The sequence below is a fragment of the Trematomus bernacchii genome, unplaced genomic scaffold (assembly GCF_902827165.1).
Source record: "Trematomus bernacchii unplaced genomic scaffold, fTreBer1.1, whole genome shotgun sequence".
NCBI classification, from domain to species: domain Eukaryota; kingdom Metazoa; phylum Chordata; class Actinopteri; order Perciformes; family Nototheniidae; genus Trematomus; species Trematomus bernacchii.
The window spans coordinates 630,952-647,171 of NW_022988176.1; the positions used below are offsets into that span (position 1 = coordinate 630,952).

Genomic DNA, 16,220 nt, shown 5'->3' on the forward strand with positions numbered 1-16,220 from the left:
TGTGTGCATTATTCACCTTATTATAACCAGGAGAACAGTAAATGGACAGGAGAGTCAAATTCAGTAGAAAAATGTTTAATCGTTTGCAGGATTATGAGAATTCAATGAGTTTTATCAAAAAGCATTCTAGTTTGTTGAGCCACTTTTTCATACAATACAAATATTTTTTCAAAAATGGCACAGAATAGATCAACTTACACACACAAGTTGTTGCACATGTTTCACACGGATGTATGCATAAACAAAGATTGTCCTTCAGAATGAGGATACCTGTGAGGTTTCTAACACATAATACAAACTGACAGTGTTCACAATGATATTGCAAACAGCCCCCAGAGCTTTTTCTAAATTATTTGGGTAAAAGCACCTTAAAGATTATAAAAGATCTATTAACACTGGAGTAAAGGCATCACATGGTATAATGATAAAACTAGATTTAGGTTGCACAGATCTATAAAAACATGAAGGGTTCAGTGCTCATTTACATCAAAGTACCTAAATCACAGATCTCCCATGGTTTACTGTATGTGAAAACATTCTGAAGGTAACTGAAGGCTTCACAAACGACACAACAAAACAAACATCTAACAGTAGGATAGAACAACTTTGGAGGCTTATTGGTATGAAAATATTTGAGAAAATGTCCGATCAAAATTCCCAAGTGTAATCACAGCATTGCTAATTGTAGTATTACTAAGTGCACAACATTATAGTACTTTGTTAAGACACATGACAGACTTCAGGACGGTGCTACATGAGAGCTTAAGTTCACACAGGGCATCATAAAAAATATCGAATTTACTCTGAAGTAATTAAAAAAGTTTGTAAACATTACCTGCTGTCATCAGCTTTTCATTGTACTAGAAAAGTTGAGGAAATAAAAATCGATTCACATTATAAAAGATGTGTTTATATCAAACAACATCAATCCCAGCTTTTCCTGTACTGATTAAAAAAGGCACTTAATCTTTGATCGAAGCTCTTGAGATGACACATGTTGGCAGTGATATCTGCTGCATTGAGAGGCTACACACTGAGAAGAGACACACCCGATCACCTGGCTGATGATCATCTGTTTAGAAAACGGATTCAGCTTACCCGGGGTCAGAAGTCAGACTCTGCGGCACACTGCTGCAGGTACCAATCATACAGTTTCCCCTGTGGAGCAAAATGAACTGGGTTTAGATTCAAATGACTGTTTTTGTTTTTAAATTAAGCAAAAAGCGGTTCATCTAAACTATTCATGAAATCTGAATACTACTACTGTTTTTGTTTTGTTTTTTGTAAAAGTCATTCAATGCATTTCCATTTGGTAAATACATTTCTGTGGGTTGTTTTATTACAAGCTAGTCTGCCATTCCTGTGCCGGACTAAACTTGCCTTTCTAAGCACATGGGATTCACAGGAAATGGTGCAGCATGTAATGCAGCATTACCGATTGTATTTCTTTTGTAACTGATATTAACTGAATATTAACACTTTATGGATAGTGGTAAAATGATGGCAGTCAGCAATGATCATTAAAATAAAACCTAAATTATGAAAAAAGAAACTGAAAAAATGGACTCAAAACATTTCTGGGTTATAGTCTGGTTATAGTTTTTGTCTGATTTACAAAAAAAACCTTCTGCATTATACATATTAATTACACATGGTATAACTGCAGCTATTATTTTTTTACTAAATATGACACAATGGCACAAAAATAAACTCACCTTCTTAGTTTTGACGATATCCTGGATGTAATCGCTGTACTCTGCCATCGTCCTCTTCTCCTTCTTCGTCAGAGTCTTATTCCCTCGGCTGAGAATGAAGAGCATCACAACAATGTTCGCTTAGAATATCAACAATCAACGTCCTCTGGGTGTGTGTGTGTGTTTGCATTTGTGTCTGAGAGAATGTGTTTATATTTGTTGTGAATCTACTTCAAACCCTCCTTGAAAAAACTGAAAAAGCTTTAATTATTTAGACTTTTTTCTGATGGTTAAGGGTTAGCGTTTCATTCAAAGTATCCTGGTTCCCCTCTGGACAAAATGACATTACATATTATTTACCTTGACGCTTTCATCCAAAGCGACTTACATACTGTCTACTTTACTACAAAAGCATCTTGTCCAATTTTCTTTCTGATTTAATCCTTTGTTCTACACAAAATCTGGAGGTCTATCAGAACACCCTTAACCCCAAAATAACTTGCACTTAAACAAAACACAGAAAATAATTTTAGAAGTTGAACCAAAATAATTGCTTGCTCTATTTTAAAAGAGAATCCTGATTAGTCAATATGAATTGTAATAAAATAGTGTTCTGTCGATTGACTCATTAATAATCAATTATTCTGCTTTTAAGCTATTATTCAGCTTGACGTGTGAATATGTTTGGATTGAATATTCGTGACACTTACCCTGCAAAATATTTTGCTAGGAAAAGCAGTAGGTAGCAAAAAGCTCCAAAAACGATGACAAATAGTACTTGTCCATCTTCTGGTATCCAGTCCCATAAATACATAATTATTCCCTGAAAGACACAAAGAAAAAACATTCAGAGAACCGAGTTGACTTCAAGGAAAAATAACAAATTATGCAACAAAATTATATATTTTTATTTTATTTCAATGTTATTTATTTTTTTTACAAATAATAATAATAATAATAATAATACATTTTATTTTTAGGCGCCTTTCATGACACCCAAGGACACCGTACAATTTGTTAAAAAATAAAGAAAACGCTAATAGGCAACAAAACATGATAAAAACACAAACAGGAAACCATGGAGGAGACAATCAAGTGGACACAAATGAAACATATAATGGGGAGCACTACAGTGAGTAGGCAGATTTGAACAGGTAGTAACAAATAGTTACTGTGTGACTCTTACTGTAAAAACAAAGAGGGTCCGAGACGGCCCTTCACCCAGCAGCTCGTCCAGCTGCTCCTGGGAGAAAGTGTTCACGATGAAACTGAGGATGAAGAGGGCGGGGAGGAAGATACCCAGAGCGCCACATAGGAACGAGTGAAGACGGACGCTTTTGTTGTGAGTCACGTCGGCCCTGCGTCCAAACAGAGGAATCTGGTTTTAATATCACATTTTCTGCTGCAGATAACACTGGGTGACTCTTATCTCATCTGTATACACGTGTTGTGGTTTATTTGCTTTCAGATGTCATATTACATCCGGTTATATTGCATTCAACACATATAGCAACCTGTCCTGCTCCAGTCTGCTGCTGATGGTGGAACAAATTAGGTCACAGTCTTTCTCCAGCTGGTCCAGGGTCTTCTGCACGGCCTGGTTGATGGTCTTCTCGATGGTCTCACACACCACATCGATCTGGTTCACACAGCGGCTCGGCTGAACAAGACAAAGGCGTCATCAGTTTTGAATAACGGTACAAACATGTGAGCGGGGTCTGGACAACAGATCCTGAGGGCACTGTGACTGACAGCAGGAAGTGAAGATACTCTTGCTCAGCGAAAATAAATCTGAGGTCGGACGGTGGGCACAAATCTACCGCGCTCCGTGGTTGTAGATCACAGGATGATGCAGTAATAACTCAGGACTAGGGCTGCTATAGTCAAAGGTGGCTTATCAAAGGCTATGGTTTACAACCTCTGCCCCCCCCCCCCCCCCCCCCCTCCACTCCCTCGGGGGTTGATAACTCTCTTTGCCATCATATTGCAAAATGAATCACCCTGTTCCAGCCATCGGGAGCCAGCAGGAAACCTGGAGTGGATAATTTACATTTCAGGATAATCAATGTTTGTTCAACCCCCAAGGATAGCAGAGCGCTTTAAATCCAGACCTAAGATCAGAGCTGGAGCTGAGGAGGTATGGGGAGACTTGACAATTTATTTTGATGTTTGTTCTGGCCAAAAATAATTTAGATCTTATCTCCATAATCATCCAAATATGTTTTTCTAAATTCTTAGAAGGGCACTAAAACATAATATATAATAGAATGACTAAACCTAATATTTTGTTAGGAAACACAATTTCTTTTAAATTAACAACCTTTTAAGAAATATAAATTCTTAAAACCTTGCATAAATAAAGTATGAATAAATAAAAAAGTCCTGTTAACTGCTCATCACAGGAACATACAGCAAGCAGTCTAACCTTTTGTGGGTTGGGGATGTATATCGTAGGCATGTCAAAACCACATTTGTTGAGACCTGGACGGCGACACAGCTCCTGGACTATCTGCATCATCACCCTCTGCAGAAATAAACAAATATAAGTTATATTTTTAGAATCAACCTTACAAGATTGTAGCCAAATAGAAATGAAAAAACACCATACTTAAGTGAACGTACCTGTCTGTCTGTGTCCTTCCCAGCTTCATCTGCCTTGCTGAGGTAGAACCGCAGTTTGTCTCCACTTGTCTCACTCAGCTTCTCCACTATGTTGAGTGTGCGTTTGCAAAGCGCCTGGCCCATTGGGTCGAAGAACACGAATACCAAGTCGGCCTGTTCTCCTGCATAAATATAAAACAAACATCCATTAGAGGAACACACACACATTGAGAGTGTACATTAAAACTGCTGCAAAGACATACCCAACCACGTAATGGCGGCGTTGACATCAAAAGGGTAGACCATGTCTCCGTCCACCAGACCTGGCGTGTCCACAAATGTCACCAGACTGAACTTCTTCTGCTTGGAGGTGGAGATCTCAGCAGTCAGGTAGTCCATAGCACCTGGAATAAAACAACATTGTGTGTGTACAGGTGCTTCCTTCAGGATAAATGTATAGCAACAGATGATAAATACAAGGTTCAGTCTCTTCAGGAAGCTGTCACCTCTAATGACTATATTATTATCTGCCAGTGGAAGCCGCAGTGCGGTCAATACTTGGAAACCTGAGGAAGGCCAATGACATTAAAGATCAAGAAGAACGCAGGTTTGAAATGGCAAGAATGGGCATTTGCGATGATATGGCAAAAAAGTACAGGGTGATTTAGAAAAATATTATTATAAGCACTTTTTTAAAGAAAAATGCATCAATAAATTCTGGTTAAAAAGCGGCCACACCCTCACAGATTCATCTTGAATTTTAGCACGTGAAAACATTTGCTACGTTTTCTCATAGTCCCTTCTGCTGAGCGGTCTGTTGTCTTGGTTGCACACAACAGCTCTTCAACTGGCAGCTTTAGTGTGGGGCGTGGGACATAAAGCTAGCCAGTGAAGAACGACTGTGAGGCAACGCGCTGTGTGGGGTTCCCTTACTCCACCACAACCACCACACATGAGTCGCCCTCAACCCCAGACTCTGAGCACCAGAACAGCATCACTATTTAGACACTTTTAATAAAATAACCCCATCCCCCCTCTACACACACACACACACACACACACACACACTGGCCTGGGATGACAAAGAGGCTGTTTGATAGGAAGCGGGCAGGTGTTAACAGTCAGTACAGATCCCATCCTTGTGCTGCAGCGATGCACATTAGCATTCCCTCATGTTTCTCTTACATCAGCATGGCCACAGTATTAATGCATCTGCCTCCTATCACACATCGGGAAGCTAATTCCCACAGTTAATTTTGAGCAATTATTGTCGCACGCAAGGTGACTAGATGCTCTTGTGGGAAAAACATATATATGCAGATACTATCAAACAGCTTCATGTTTGATCTCTAACAGGTCGATACTTCCCTCAGACATGCATGCATTTCAACATCAGGAATTATGCAAGTCCCTCTAAACCTTTGGCTTAGATACAGATGTAATCGTCCACTATAGTGGGAGAAAAGTCCTCTGAGACTCCCAAAAGGTGAAAAGGAGAGTGATACTCGCCGATGGGTGCTAAGTTCCTCAAGTGACTGTAACTGAGAAGGCTGCACTGGAGATCCTGCGCATGAGGAGAAGGGCAAAGGCTGCAATAATGCTGCATCAACCAAGACTAAAAAAGAACTTGTTGGACTAAACAGGTCAAACCATGTCTAGCACAAATACATATAAAGAACATTTGTAAAAGACACAGCCAAAAATATATGTAGTCCAACAATATAGTACTTAAATCCCACAATATAGCACTTTAAAAACCATCCATTCACTTGCAGCTCAAAGTCTTGACAACAGGTTGAAAATATAAAGACATAAACACCCCTTATGTAAGTCTAAAACAATATTAAGAAGTCTCTCCTAAGCAAATCCCAAAGGAGATCAAACTGCATAGCATCAGCCGCTATACTCCCACATAAGGAGTGGTGCTTTTCTGATGAGTCATCCTGAGCCGCTGTGACAGGTAAACAAATGCTGATATTTCCAGAGGCGACGTTGAAGTTGAAATAAAAAGCTTGCTGGTATTTCGTTGGTGTTGCTGAGGGTCTGCAGAGTGGAGCTGTTGCTGCTGCTGTGGCTTCTCTAATGGCTGTGACATTTCTCAGCAGCTCCTCCTGACTCCACTGCACTGCTGTCAATGGGGCGTGTGACTCACAAGCCATACAGCGCACCCAGTGAACCTTCACTCTCTACACACTCACCGTCAAACGCATGCACATACATTAGCGCCCTCCCCCCTCCAAGCTGATGCTCCCACTCAGAGAGCAGGCACACCCAGACCTTCTGCACCTCAACATCCAGTGTATTCAGAACAGAGAGTCCAGACTCATTCTCTTGAAACAATATGCTCCTTCTTCAATGTGAGAGTAATCTCTATTCCCATATCTAACAACACAGATGTAATGAGAATGGGAACTGGGGTGGCGTCTGATTATATAAAGAAAACGTAATACGTCAAAGATATGACTCAGCGATGTTGAGTCATCAAGGTGAAGCTCATAAACTCAAATCTCAAAACACACGAGATGACCAGAAACTAGACAAATCCGTGTTACATTTCAACACGCAGGAATAAACAGACAGATTTCAGTTCATGCTATGGATTAAAACATTTACATTTGTTGATCTCAAATAGCTAAATCTCTCAACTTCTGAATTTGAAATGAGTCCGTAACACACACACTTTAAACATTCCCAGTAGGATATGCGCCACACAGCAGGGCACTATCATAAAGGTAACCATCTGTGGCTGCAGCTCATGATAACACCCTGCTCACTGCTCCTAACGCTGCTTCTCCAGCTGATTTGAACTCTTTATCCCCCCTTTGCTGTTTCCTATCATGACTCCAGCAGAGGGAAAGATCCAAAAACAACACAATCAAAATATATTTTTCCGTTGTACACACTAGAAAAGGAATGACATTAATTCGATTTTAGGCGTCATAGAGAGGCAAATGAGAACGTGTTGTGTACTCAGACTGCAGAACTGGACTTATCGTTTTGCACAAAAGCAGGAAATATGTTACTTTCAAAGGCTATTAAGGCTAATTCTCCTCACACTCATTACATTAAACATTTACTTTACTGTTCTATTATGTGAGATAGGCAGGTGTTTTGATGCCTCATTAGAAACAAAGCAAACAGTTCTCATTACGATAAGATTAGGAACATAGAAATGCAGCATGGCATATAAACACATAATCAGTACAACCATGGCATTTGTTTTCAATAGTGTTCAGTTTGTGTGTGTGTATGTATATGTGTATATGTATATATGTCAATCAACAGGTAAAGCAGATTAATAATAATAATAACAATAATAATGATAATTATTGCAGATTATAGATTATATATAAATCATTTAGGGACAAGGGGGTGAGATTAAATAAATTATACTTCTTCTCACTCCTTTTCGAACACTAGATGTGGCACTGTTTATGTTGCTAATGCTGTTGTTGTTGTTGTTGTTGTAAATGTCATTTTTTGCTTTTGATTTCTCTTACATGACTATGCACTGCAACATTTGTTTTGTTTTGTTTTGTAATTATTTATTTGTACTTGTTCGAAATAAATGTATCAATCAATCAATAGTGCATTTGTCAGAAACCCATTAGGAGTTACTGATGCTACACCAAGAGAAAAGGCTTACCTTTGAACTCAAGGATTGGTCGAAAGTGAGGGTAGAGATGAAGCGTTGCATTGCCCTGTGAAAGAGTTAAAAAGAAATGTAAGGAATAAACTGATGAGACAAATATTGATCTGCAGCCTGAGATCCCTCCCGCTTAAACGGAGTCCTCTGTGTTCTCCGTATTCAGTCTTCCAGCAGCTGCAGCTCGCTTTAAGCTTTTCCTGTACACAGAAGATAATCCTTCCACTCCTCAGTCCTGCACTGCAAATATATTATTCATCCTCATCACCTTCACCACAGCAGGATATGAGCAGAGGAGGAGAAGGAGGATGAGAGAAGACGGAGAGACAGGTGTCTGCCCTTCCTACAGTTTATATGCTGCAAAGAGGCATCCTTTATGTGTGTGTTTGCATGTGTGTGTGTCTATACAACCAAGTCCCTCATTGGAGCGAGCAGCATACAGAATGAGAAATCACAAGCGACTGAGGGAGTGCCTCTGTTCGTACAAGCTGACATCAAACGCATCGCTGCATCAACTTTTATGAAGAGGAGCAGCTTCACTTCCGTCACTGTAGTCATGCATTCAGAAATCACTCATCCCCAAACTGAGAAGTGCCATATGAATATGAAACGCTGTCAATTAACAAACACTGGTATGATCCGGATTCAAGGAAATCTATCATGCTATATTTAAATGATATATTGTAGGGCCATACCTATATAAGGTATATTTATACGTTTCTGTTTTCAAAATACCAAACAGATCATGCATTTTAGCCATGCCTCATTTCGCTCTATGTGCTGTTTGCTGTCTACGGGTCTGATTCTGCTGACCACGCCCCCCTGCAGGAGAGGGGAGCCGTGCTCTGATCAGCTGCTGGGCTGTCAGAAGAGGGGGAGAAAAAGAGATCTCCGTGTTTTATTATATAGAGTCGTTATTCATTTGTTTTAAAGCTCAATAAATGACAAAGAAGACCTTTGACCGGCACTTTTCTAATTTTGTCCGGAAGATTTCAACTTTAACGGACATCTTGACCGGCGAAAGAAACTGAAACTCTGCCGCACAGTCCCCTCGTTCCTTGGAAGAGGCGGAGAGGTGGGTGTTTGTCATCTGCTGGTGGACTAACCGGAGAGAATTACAATGCTTGCCTCGACGGGGAGGGATTGCATTGCAGCGGGAGCAAACGCTTGCCTCGGGGAGGGAGAAAAAAAGCCACAGCGGAGAATAAACAGAAGGGTAACCATGGTAACCAAGTCTTCTTCACTGCTTTTGTGGCAGACTACAGCGCCACTTACAGGCCTGGCATATGTACTACAGCGTCTCCAGCGCTTTCGAACGGCAATGGCCGTGGCTGTCTCCTCCTGATTGGTGGAGTTGGCCCAATAGCCGTAGTGCCACCGTCCTGACGTCAGGACAGTGTTCAAATCTGGATCAGTTTTTATCAGATCCGTTGCAGCCCCTTTTTTAGAGATTTGGGTATGGAGGAAAATAGAGAGGGTTGTGTTTTCTGACACTTGGTGAGTTCCCTGGAACACCGGGGACACATATTCATGTATAAAAGACGTACAAAAGTGCATTTTGCATGATAGGTCCCCTTTAAATTATAAAAGCAGTAAAGCGGAAGCAGCACAACGCTGGTTTTATTTATTGTAGTTCTCTTTTTGATAATGAGTTGGCACTTGGCTTTTCATCAGGTCTTATACACATGAAGCTCTTCTGTACGAGAGCTGGAAATGTTGGCCCTCTTCATGCCGTTCTTACCGTCAATGATTCTCTTTTTCGACCACTTGTGACGAACGTGAATCCCTGAGTTTCGATGGCGACGCCTGCTTTCTGTATGTGCTCCTCAGCGTACCTGAAATGACATCAAGAGGCATTAAATGCATCAAAAACTATTATCTTTAATGTTGCATTTATAAGTACACAGGACCTGATGCAACAACGCTGTATTTCTACATTCCCACATTTTGTTGATTATTGTTTCGATAAGTATTTTAATGAATGATTAATAGTTACGTTTTAAATGTGAATAAATTGTGAATCTTAATCATTACTCAGCAATGCACAAATTGTCATGTAAATATTATGTTATTCATAATAGTGACAACTATTTTCAGGGAGATTTTGTCAGGGAGAAATCTATTATTTTCCCAACCAACCAAGTGCTGTAACTTAAAGGGGACCTATCATGCAAAATGCACTTTTGTACGTCTTTTATACATGAATATGTGTCCCCGGTGTTCCAGGGAACTCACCAAGTGTCAGAAAACACAACCCTCTCTATTTTCCTCCATACCCAAATCTCTAAAAAAGGGGCTGCAACGGATCTGATCAAAACTGATCCAGATTTGAACACTGTCCTGACGTCAGGACAGTGGCGCTACGGCTATTGGGCCAACTCCACCAATCAGGAGGAGACAGCCACGGCCATTGCCGTTCGAAAGCGCTGGAGACGCTGTAGTACATATGCCAGGCCTGTAGATGGTGCTGTTCTCACAGAATCAGCCCTTGCAAAAACAGGGCTAAAAAAGTGCAAATTGAGCAAAATGAGGCATGGCTAAAATGCATGATCTGTTTGGTATTTTGAAAAAAAAAAAGTATAAATATGCCTAATATAGGTATGGTCCTATACTATATTATTATAATATAGCATGATAGGTCCACTTTAAAGAGAAATAAACCAATTTAACAGCACCTCTGAAAATCGAGAGAGAACTTATTTAATATTTCCATTTGTGTTAACTCTTTAACACATAATTAACAACTTCATGCTAAAAACACCGACTGCCCCAGAGGAGGTCCTCCCTAAACGCTTTAAAATATGTGAGGTCAGCGGCTGCAGGCATGATTGACAACTGTGCTCTTTATGGAGTTTGTTCAAAACACATTCCTGCATCAGCTTAGTGGAACATTTGAGATATAACATGAGTTTTTCAGCACCTCACGGACACTACAGTAGGGCCTCTGTGGTGTTTTTAAATGTAGAGCAAAAAGGGTAAGTCAATACATTATTAAAATGGTGAATCAATTGGCGACAATGTTTTCTTCATTAATGGAATAACTTTTTTATACGTATTATTATTACTAGTTTATGAGGATTTTGCCTTGAGCTCTGGGAATATGTGAAGGACATTTTTTTATATTTTGAAAAGTTTTAAGACAAATTGATTAAATAGAAAAGAAAACGGAAGGTTAATTGACAAAGAAAATAATCTAACAACCCTTACTATAACATATATATTTGGCTATAGCGTTATTACTGTGGTTTTGAGTTTAATCAGACCAGTGTGGGCAATGTTGCTATCAAAGAGCCAGACTCAAAATATTGAATACACAGCACTTACTGTGATAAAATAGCTGTATTGATCAGTTGTATAATCAAAGAATAGACATTTCCATCTGGTTATTTTACTACAAATTAGTATAGACATTTATAAAATAAAACAAGTACTACATCACAAGTATTATATGTTATGGAGACATTACAAAAATGTGAACCTTAATGCTCATTTTCAATTTAGAATAAGCTCAGGGGTGAAATAAAACAATAACAAATAGTGAAGTAAGGTCATCGTATTCTCCTCTTTTTGTTTTTCTGAGGCTTTATTTTGTATTTAATGTGTTCCTAAGACTTATTCCTATAAACCATATCATGCATTACCAGTTAATGAAAGAGCTCTTCCCTGCAGAGTGGTTCCCCATTATCATCACAATGATCTTCTTTCTGGGAGGCAGGAGCCGAACTCCGAGGCTGCTGGCTATCTTCACCAGGCCTGAGGACACACACACACACACATTGAAACACACACAGTGAGCGGGGCATGGTGTTATTACAGTCGTATCATCTCAATGTAATGTGTGTGTTGGAACAGGGTGATCCTGAAAAAGCAATAACCTCTCCTGATAAAGAAAGGCTTGAGAACATTCAACGTGGCAGAAGGCTTTTACAAACTATAATGCTATATTAACTAAGACAGGACACATAGTGGACATCTCCTTGAAGTGCTGTAAGAGCAAAGTCTTCACACAGATAGTATACTTATAGTCCGAATAATTACAGTGCGAAAAATCTGCAGCTAAGTTATAACAGCAAAATGTACTTTGTCATCAGTATCAAAAGTTGATTTAATGCAGTGAAAATATTCCCTGTCAGTCCTGTTATATTATAGCCTATATGCTGTTTTTTATTCATGAATAATACCGCTCTATTTATGTGTACCATATGTTGCATTTTACTACTGTAGATGTTTAAGGTTAAGCTAGTTTAACCCCTTTATACTGTTTGGTGATTTAATCTACAGCAATGCACCATATTCTATAACAGTATCATGGTGGTATGGTGTCTTTCCTGTGAGATCCACACATCTCTAAAAGGTCAAAGTTTTGTAAACTCAGAAAAACAGCACTGTGCTTAGCTTAAGTAGTTTATCTAATTTAAGAAGTAAAATAATTTTATGAAAACATTAAGGAATACATAATCCAGTTTTTCAAAAATGTGGGGAAGCATAGGTTACTGGACAAGGGGATGTAAAATTGTAATATCATAAATTGTTACATATATGTAAATTAGTCAAACTTACTATGCCTCTGACATGTATTAAAGTAGAAGTGTAAAGTTTCATTAAATACAAATATTCAAGTAAAGTATTCCCACATATGCCACAAGCTGTACTTAGGTAAATTACCAGATCAGTTAACAGAGTTGTGTTGTTGAAGACTAAACAGTTTTGCAAATATGTACCAGGAGGACCTTGAAAAGAAATGCCTGGGCTGCACCCTATATCTCTAGAGTACATTTCAGGAGGGGCTGTTTACGTTTAGGCCCACTTCCTCTACGTTTAAAACACAAATATAACGATGAAACCTGAATGTGTGTGTGCGGTATTCAGACAGGTTGCAATCGGAAAGGCGTTGCCCTTAAGGAGCTGCAGAGGAGCCAGTGTTCAATGTCATGTGTTTGACACTGGCTGACAGCTGCAGCTGCACACACAAGTTCCTTTGTATTCACCCAGCAGCGTTTACGTGTTACATTCAATACAAACTTAAGACCCACCTTGCACTAAGTTACATAACCTTTAAACTATGCGTGCTTGGACCTGCTTCACGGTCCTAACTTCGCTTTAACGTTGACGCATTATTCCCCGTGATTGAGTATTTACCGTTTTCGCTGTCGACATATAAAGTGTGGCATTCTTTCAGTATCTTCTCACTCGGTGTGGTGATCGCAGACTCCAGAGGGTTTGCAACAGACCGGGGCTTTCTGCCCGACATTATTATGAACTGAGTCTGCAGAATCTCTGCTCTTTCCTTCACCGGTCCGCCAGGGGAAGAGCTTCAGTGTTACACCGCCAGGGGAAGAGTTTCAGTGTGACACCTGGACTGTGTGGGGATACAGCGCCGTGCTGCGGTCAGACAGCGACAGGACACCGAGGACAGAGGCAACAGGTTTAACTTTAACTTTACACCAGTGCTTCTCAAAGTGTGGTCCGTGAGTGCCCCCTAGTGGTCCGTGAGTATATTGGTAACATTTCACATTTGAAATAAATAAATACAATTAAGTTTTCCGCACTCTCACGGGAATATCTCCGCAATGGAGCGAGCTTAAGTTTCAACACCTTCATCACACATGTTGCCACTTGTTTGTACCATTTTCAGGCGATTTGTAATCTGTTCTAGAACATCGATGTGATGTTGGATATTTGTGGAGTTAGGTGGTCCGCGAGTGTTTTTTTTATTGGTTAAGTGGTCCTTGGTTGGTATGAAAAAGTTTGAGAAACACTGCTTTACACCCTTTGTTTTTAAACGTATTTGATCAAAAGTCAATCTTTTTCTTTTCTTTTTTAATGATAAAATGTTATTGTTTTTTTATATTTTCTTTTTATAATTGTTATATTTTTGACTTCTTACAACTTATTTTCAAATGTTGTTTATGTTTGCACCAACAAACACCAAAGCAAATTCCTTGAATGTGTAAACGTACCTGACAATAAACTCGATTCTGATTCTGATTTTACTGTATATTTTTTTTATATTCAAGAAAAAAAGTCAGTCTATCTTTTCTTTTGAATGTAAAATGTTCCTATGTTTAAAATTACAGTCATGCTTGTTGCAAACGTGTTGTTTTTATTATAAAAACTGAATTACAGTTACAAGTCCTAATAAGAAAAACATTAGCCTTGTGGGTCAGCTAAATTATATAAAATGTGTATAGATAGTATAATCGTTTTTGCCAATTCATAACTTTTGAAGGAGCCATTTATCATGTATTTATATATTTTTTTTTATTTTTGTAAATAGTACAGCATTCTATGGAAGCCTGTTTGCGCCACAGGAAAAAGAAATCCTGTAAGTCAATATATTGACTTAGCTATCTCATTATATTGAGTTATATCTTTATTTTTTATTGAAACAATTATGTAAAATACAGAATAAGGCACATGACATCAATATTCATCATATAAGCGGTACAACTTTATATTAAGGTACACAAATTCACCATCAACTAGTTGTTAATTAACATGCATATTAGCAGTATATTGGCTCTTTATTAGTCATTATAAAACACTTATTAATGCCTTATTCTACATGACCATATTCTACAAGTAATAGGCCATTAGTTCAGAGTTTTTCCTCAATAACCCTCTTTTTAGTCCTTATTTATTGCAAAGGAAGTTGTTGTAAATGAGCTTTGGTCTTAATATGCTCTCCTCAATATGTCTAAATAACTCAAAATTAGATATTTCTATCTAAGAATATGTTCCCTATTTTAAAGTGAAGTCTTGTTCATAACCAATAAGCTAGTTATTTGACTAATTGACCTGAACAGGTTCCCTATTCTAAAGTTGCCTCCTCTTCACACTTTGTAAATACATTATAGCACACAACTACTGAAATTAACCTCAACAGTACATGAACAAAGTAGGCACACGTTGAAATATCTGTTTTATTAATGAACCACTAAAGAGAGGTTCAGACACATGTACCAAAACATGTCAAGTTTCTCCAAGGCTGAGAACACATGCAGCCTGTACTTTTTAATAAAACTGATTTTTAACAGAGTTTATGTATTTGTGATCATACTATGTGACCTGCTTGTATGTACTTACACAATAGGTGTACTGTTCTCTCTATTTGTTGTACTCTCTCAGTGTGAACATAGATTAAACAGCCAGCCAAACTCTTTTGAGAGCCAGGGAATGATTGAATGAGCCATGCTCCTTTATTGACTTATTTGCAGCCCACTGACATTCAAACGGAGTGAAACTATAAAAAAAGAAGTTACAAGGCACTTAATGATCTCATACATGCAAGTGTAACATACACAGATTACTTGTAGAATATGGTCATGTAGAATAAGGCATTAATAAGTGTTTTATAATGACTAATAAAGAGCCAATATACTGCTAATATGCATGTTAATTAACAACTAGTTGATGGTGAATTTGTGTACCTTAATATAAAGTTGTACCACTTATATGATGAACATTGATGTCTATGTGCCTTATTCTGACATTTGACATAATTATTTCAATACAAAAAAATATATATAACTCAATATAATGAGATAGCTAAATCAATATATTGAGATAGCTAAGTCATTATATTGAGATAGCTAAGTCAATATATTGAGATAGCTAAGTCAATATATTGAGATAGCTAAGTCAATATATTGAGATAGCTAAGTCAATATATTGACTTACAGGATTCTTTTTTTTTTTTTTTCCTGTGGCGCAAACAGGCTTCCATAGAGGCATTTCATGACGGGGGTGCATAATTTGACACAACACCGGTGTTGTGTCAAATTATGCACCCCCATCATGAAATGCCCTCATTGTCACGGGAACGCGCATTTCTAAATGACACGTTTACACCTTAAAACGATGTTTAAAACGAAAAGTAAACGTTCAGGGTTTTTATTAATGGTAATTGTCAGACTGTGAGTTGTTTAGTGGTAGCTCATATAGTCTTGATTCTTGTGGTTAAACTTTTCGCTCCGTATTTGATGGTAGTGGTGTCGAAATTCATTCGTCACTTCCTTTTCAGTTTTTTTTTTTTTTTAATGTTTTTTTTTTTCTTATTATTGTTACGTCCTGTCTGTGTACACGTGCTTTAAAATGTATTGTTTAATTTTACATATTTGTCATATAATAATCAAAATATATGTTTACACATGTTACATAGTCTTTGTCAGCATATTTTTGCCACGTTATGCACCCCTTGCTATCTTACATAATAAAAGTGTCACATTCATGAAACTTGCTCCATTCATTGGTACTAGTCATACAACTATACCCTAAAA

At 38.3% G+C, this 16,220-nt stretch overlaps 1 protein-coding gene across 1 annotated transcript; it reads right to left on the bottom strand.

The window, feature by feature from the left end:
* Positions 1–59: 59 nt before the first annotated feature.
* si:dkey-98f17.5 (uncharacterized protein LOC569123 homolog) lies at positions 60–13,261 on the bottom strand. Its single transcript, XM_034122456.1, has 12 exons — positions 13,081–13,261; positions 11,583–11,694; positions 9,683–9,776; positions 7,942–7,996; positions 4,559–4,699; positions 4,317–4,477; positions 4,120–4,218; positions 3,209–3,354; positions 2,881–3,052; positions 2,405–2,517; positions 1,716–1,803; positions 60–1,158 (listed from the first exon to the last, which is right to left on the bottom strand). Exons 1-12 carry the CDS (start codon positions 13,190–13,192, stop codon positions 1,105–1,107), a joined length of 1,347 nt encoding a protein of 448 aa, XP_033978347.1. The 5' UTR covers positions 13,193–13,261; the 3' UTR covers positions 60–1,104.
* Positions 13,262–16,220: the final 2,959 nt, after the last annotated feature.

Bases quoted from the DNA above. Each gene is read 5' to 3' on its own strand.
- si:dkey-98f17.5 (XM_034122456.1), bottom strand. From the start codon at position 13,192: ATGTCGGGCAGAAAGCCCCGGTCTGTTGCAAACCCTCTGGAGTCTGCG. The intron at 11,695-13,080 runs GTAAATACTCAA...GTGTGTCCTCAG, and splicing joins ATATGTCGACAGCGAAAACG to GCCTGGTGAAGATAGCCAGC. The intron at 9,777-11,582 runs GTAATGCATGAT...ATGTCATTTCAG, and splicing joins AAGAGCTCTTTCATTAACTG to GTACGCTGAGGAGCACATAC.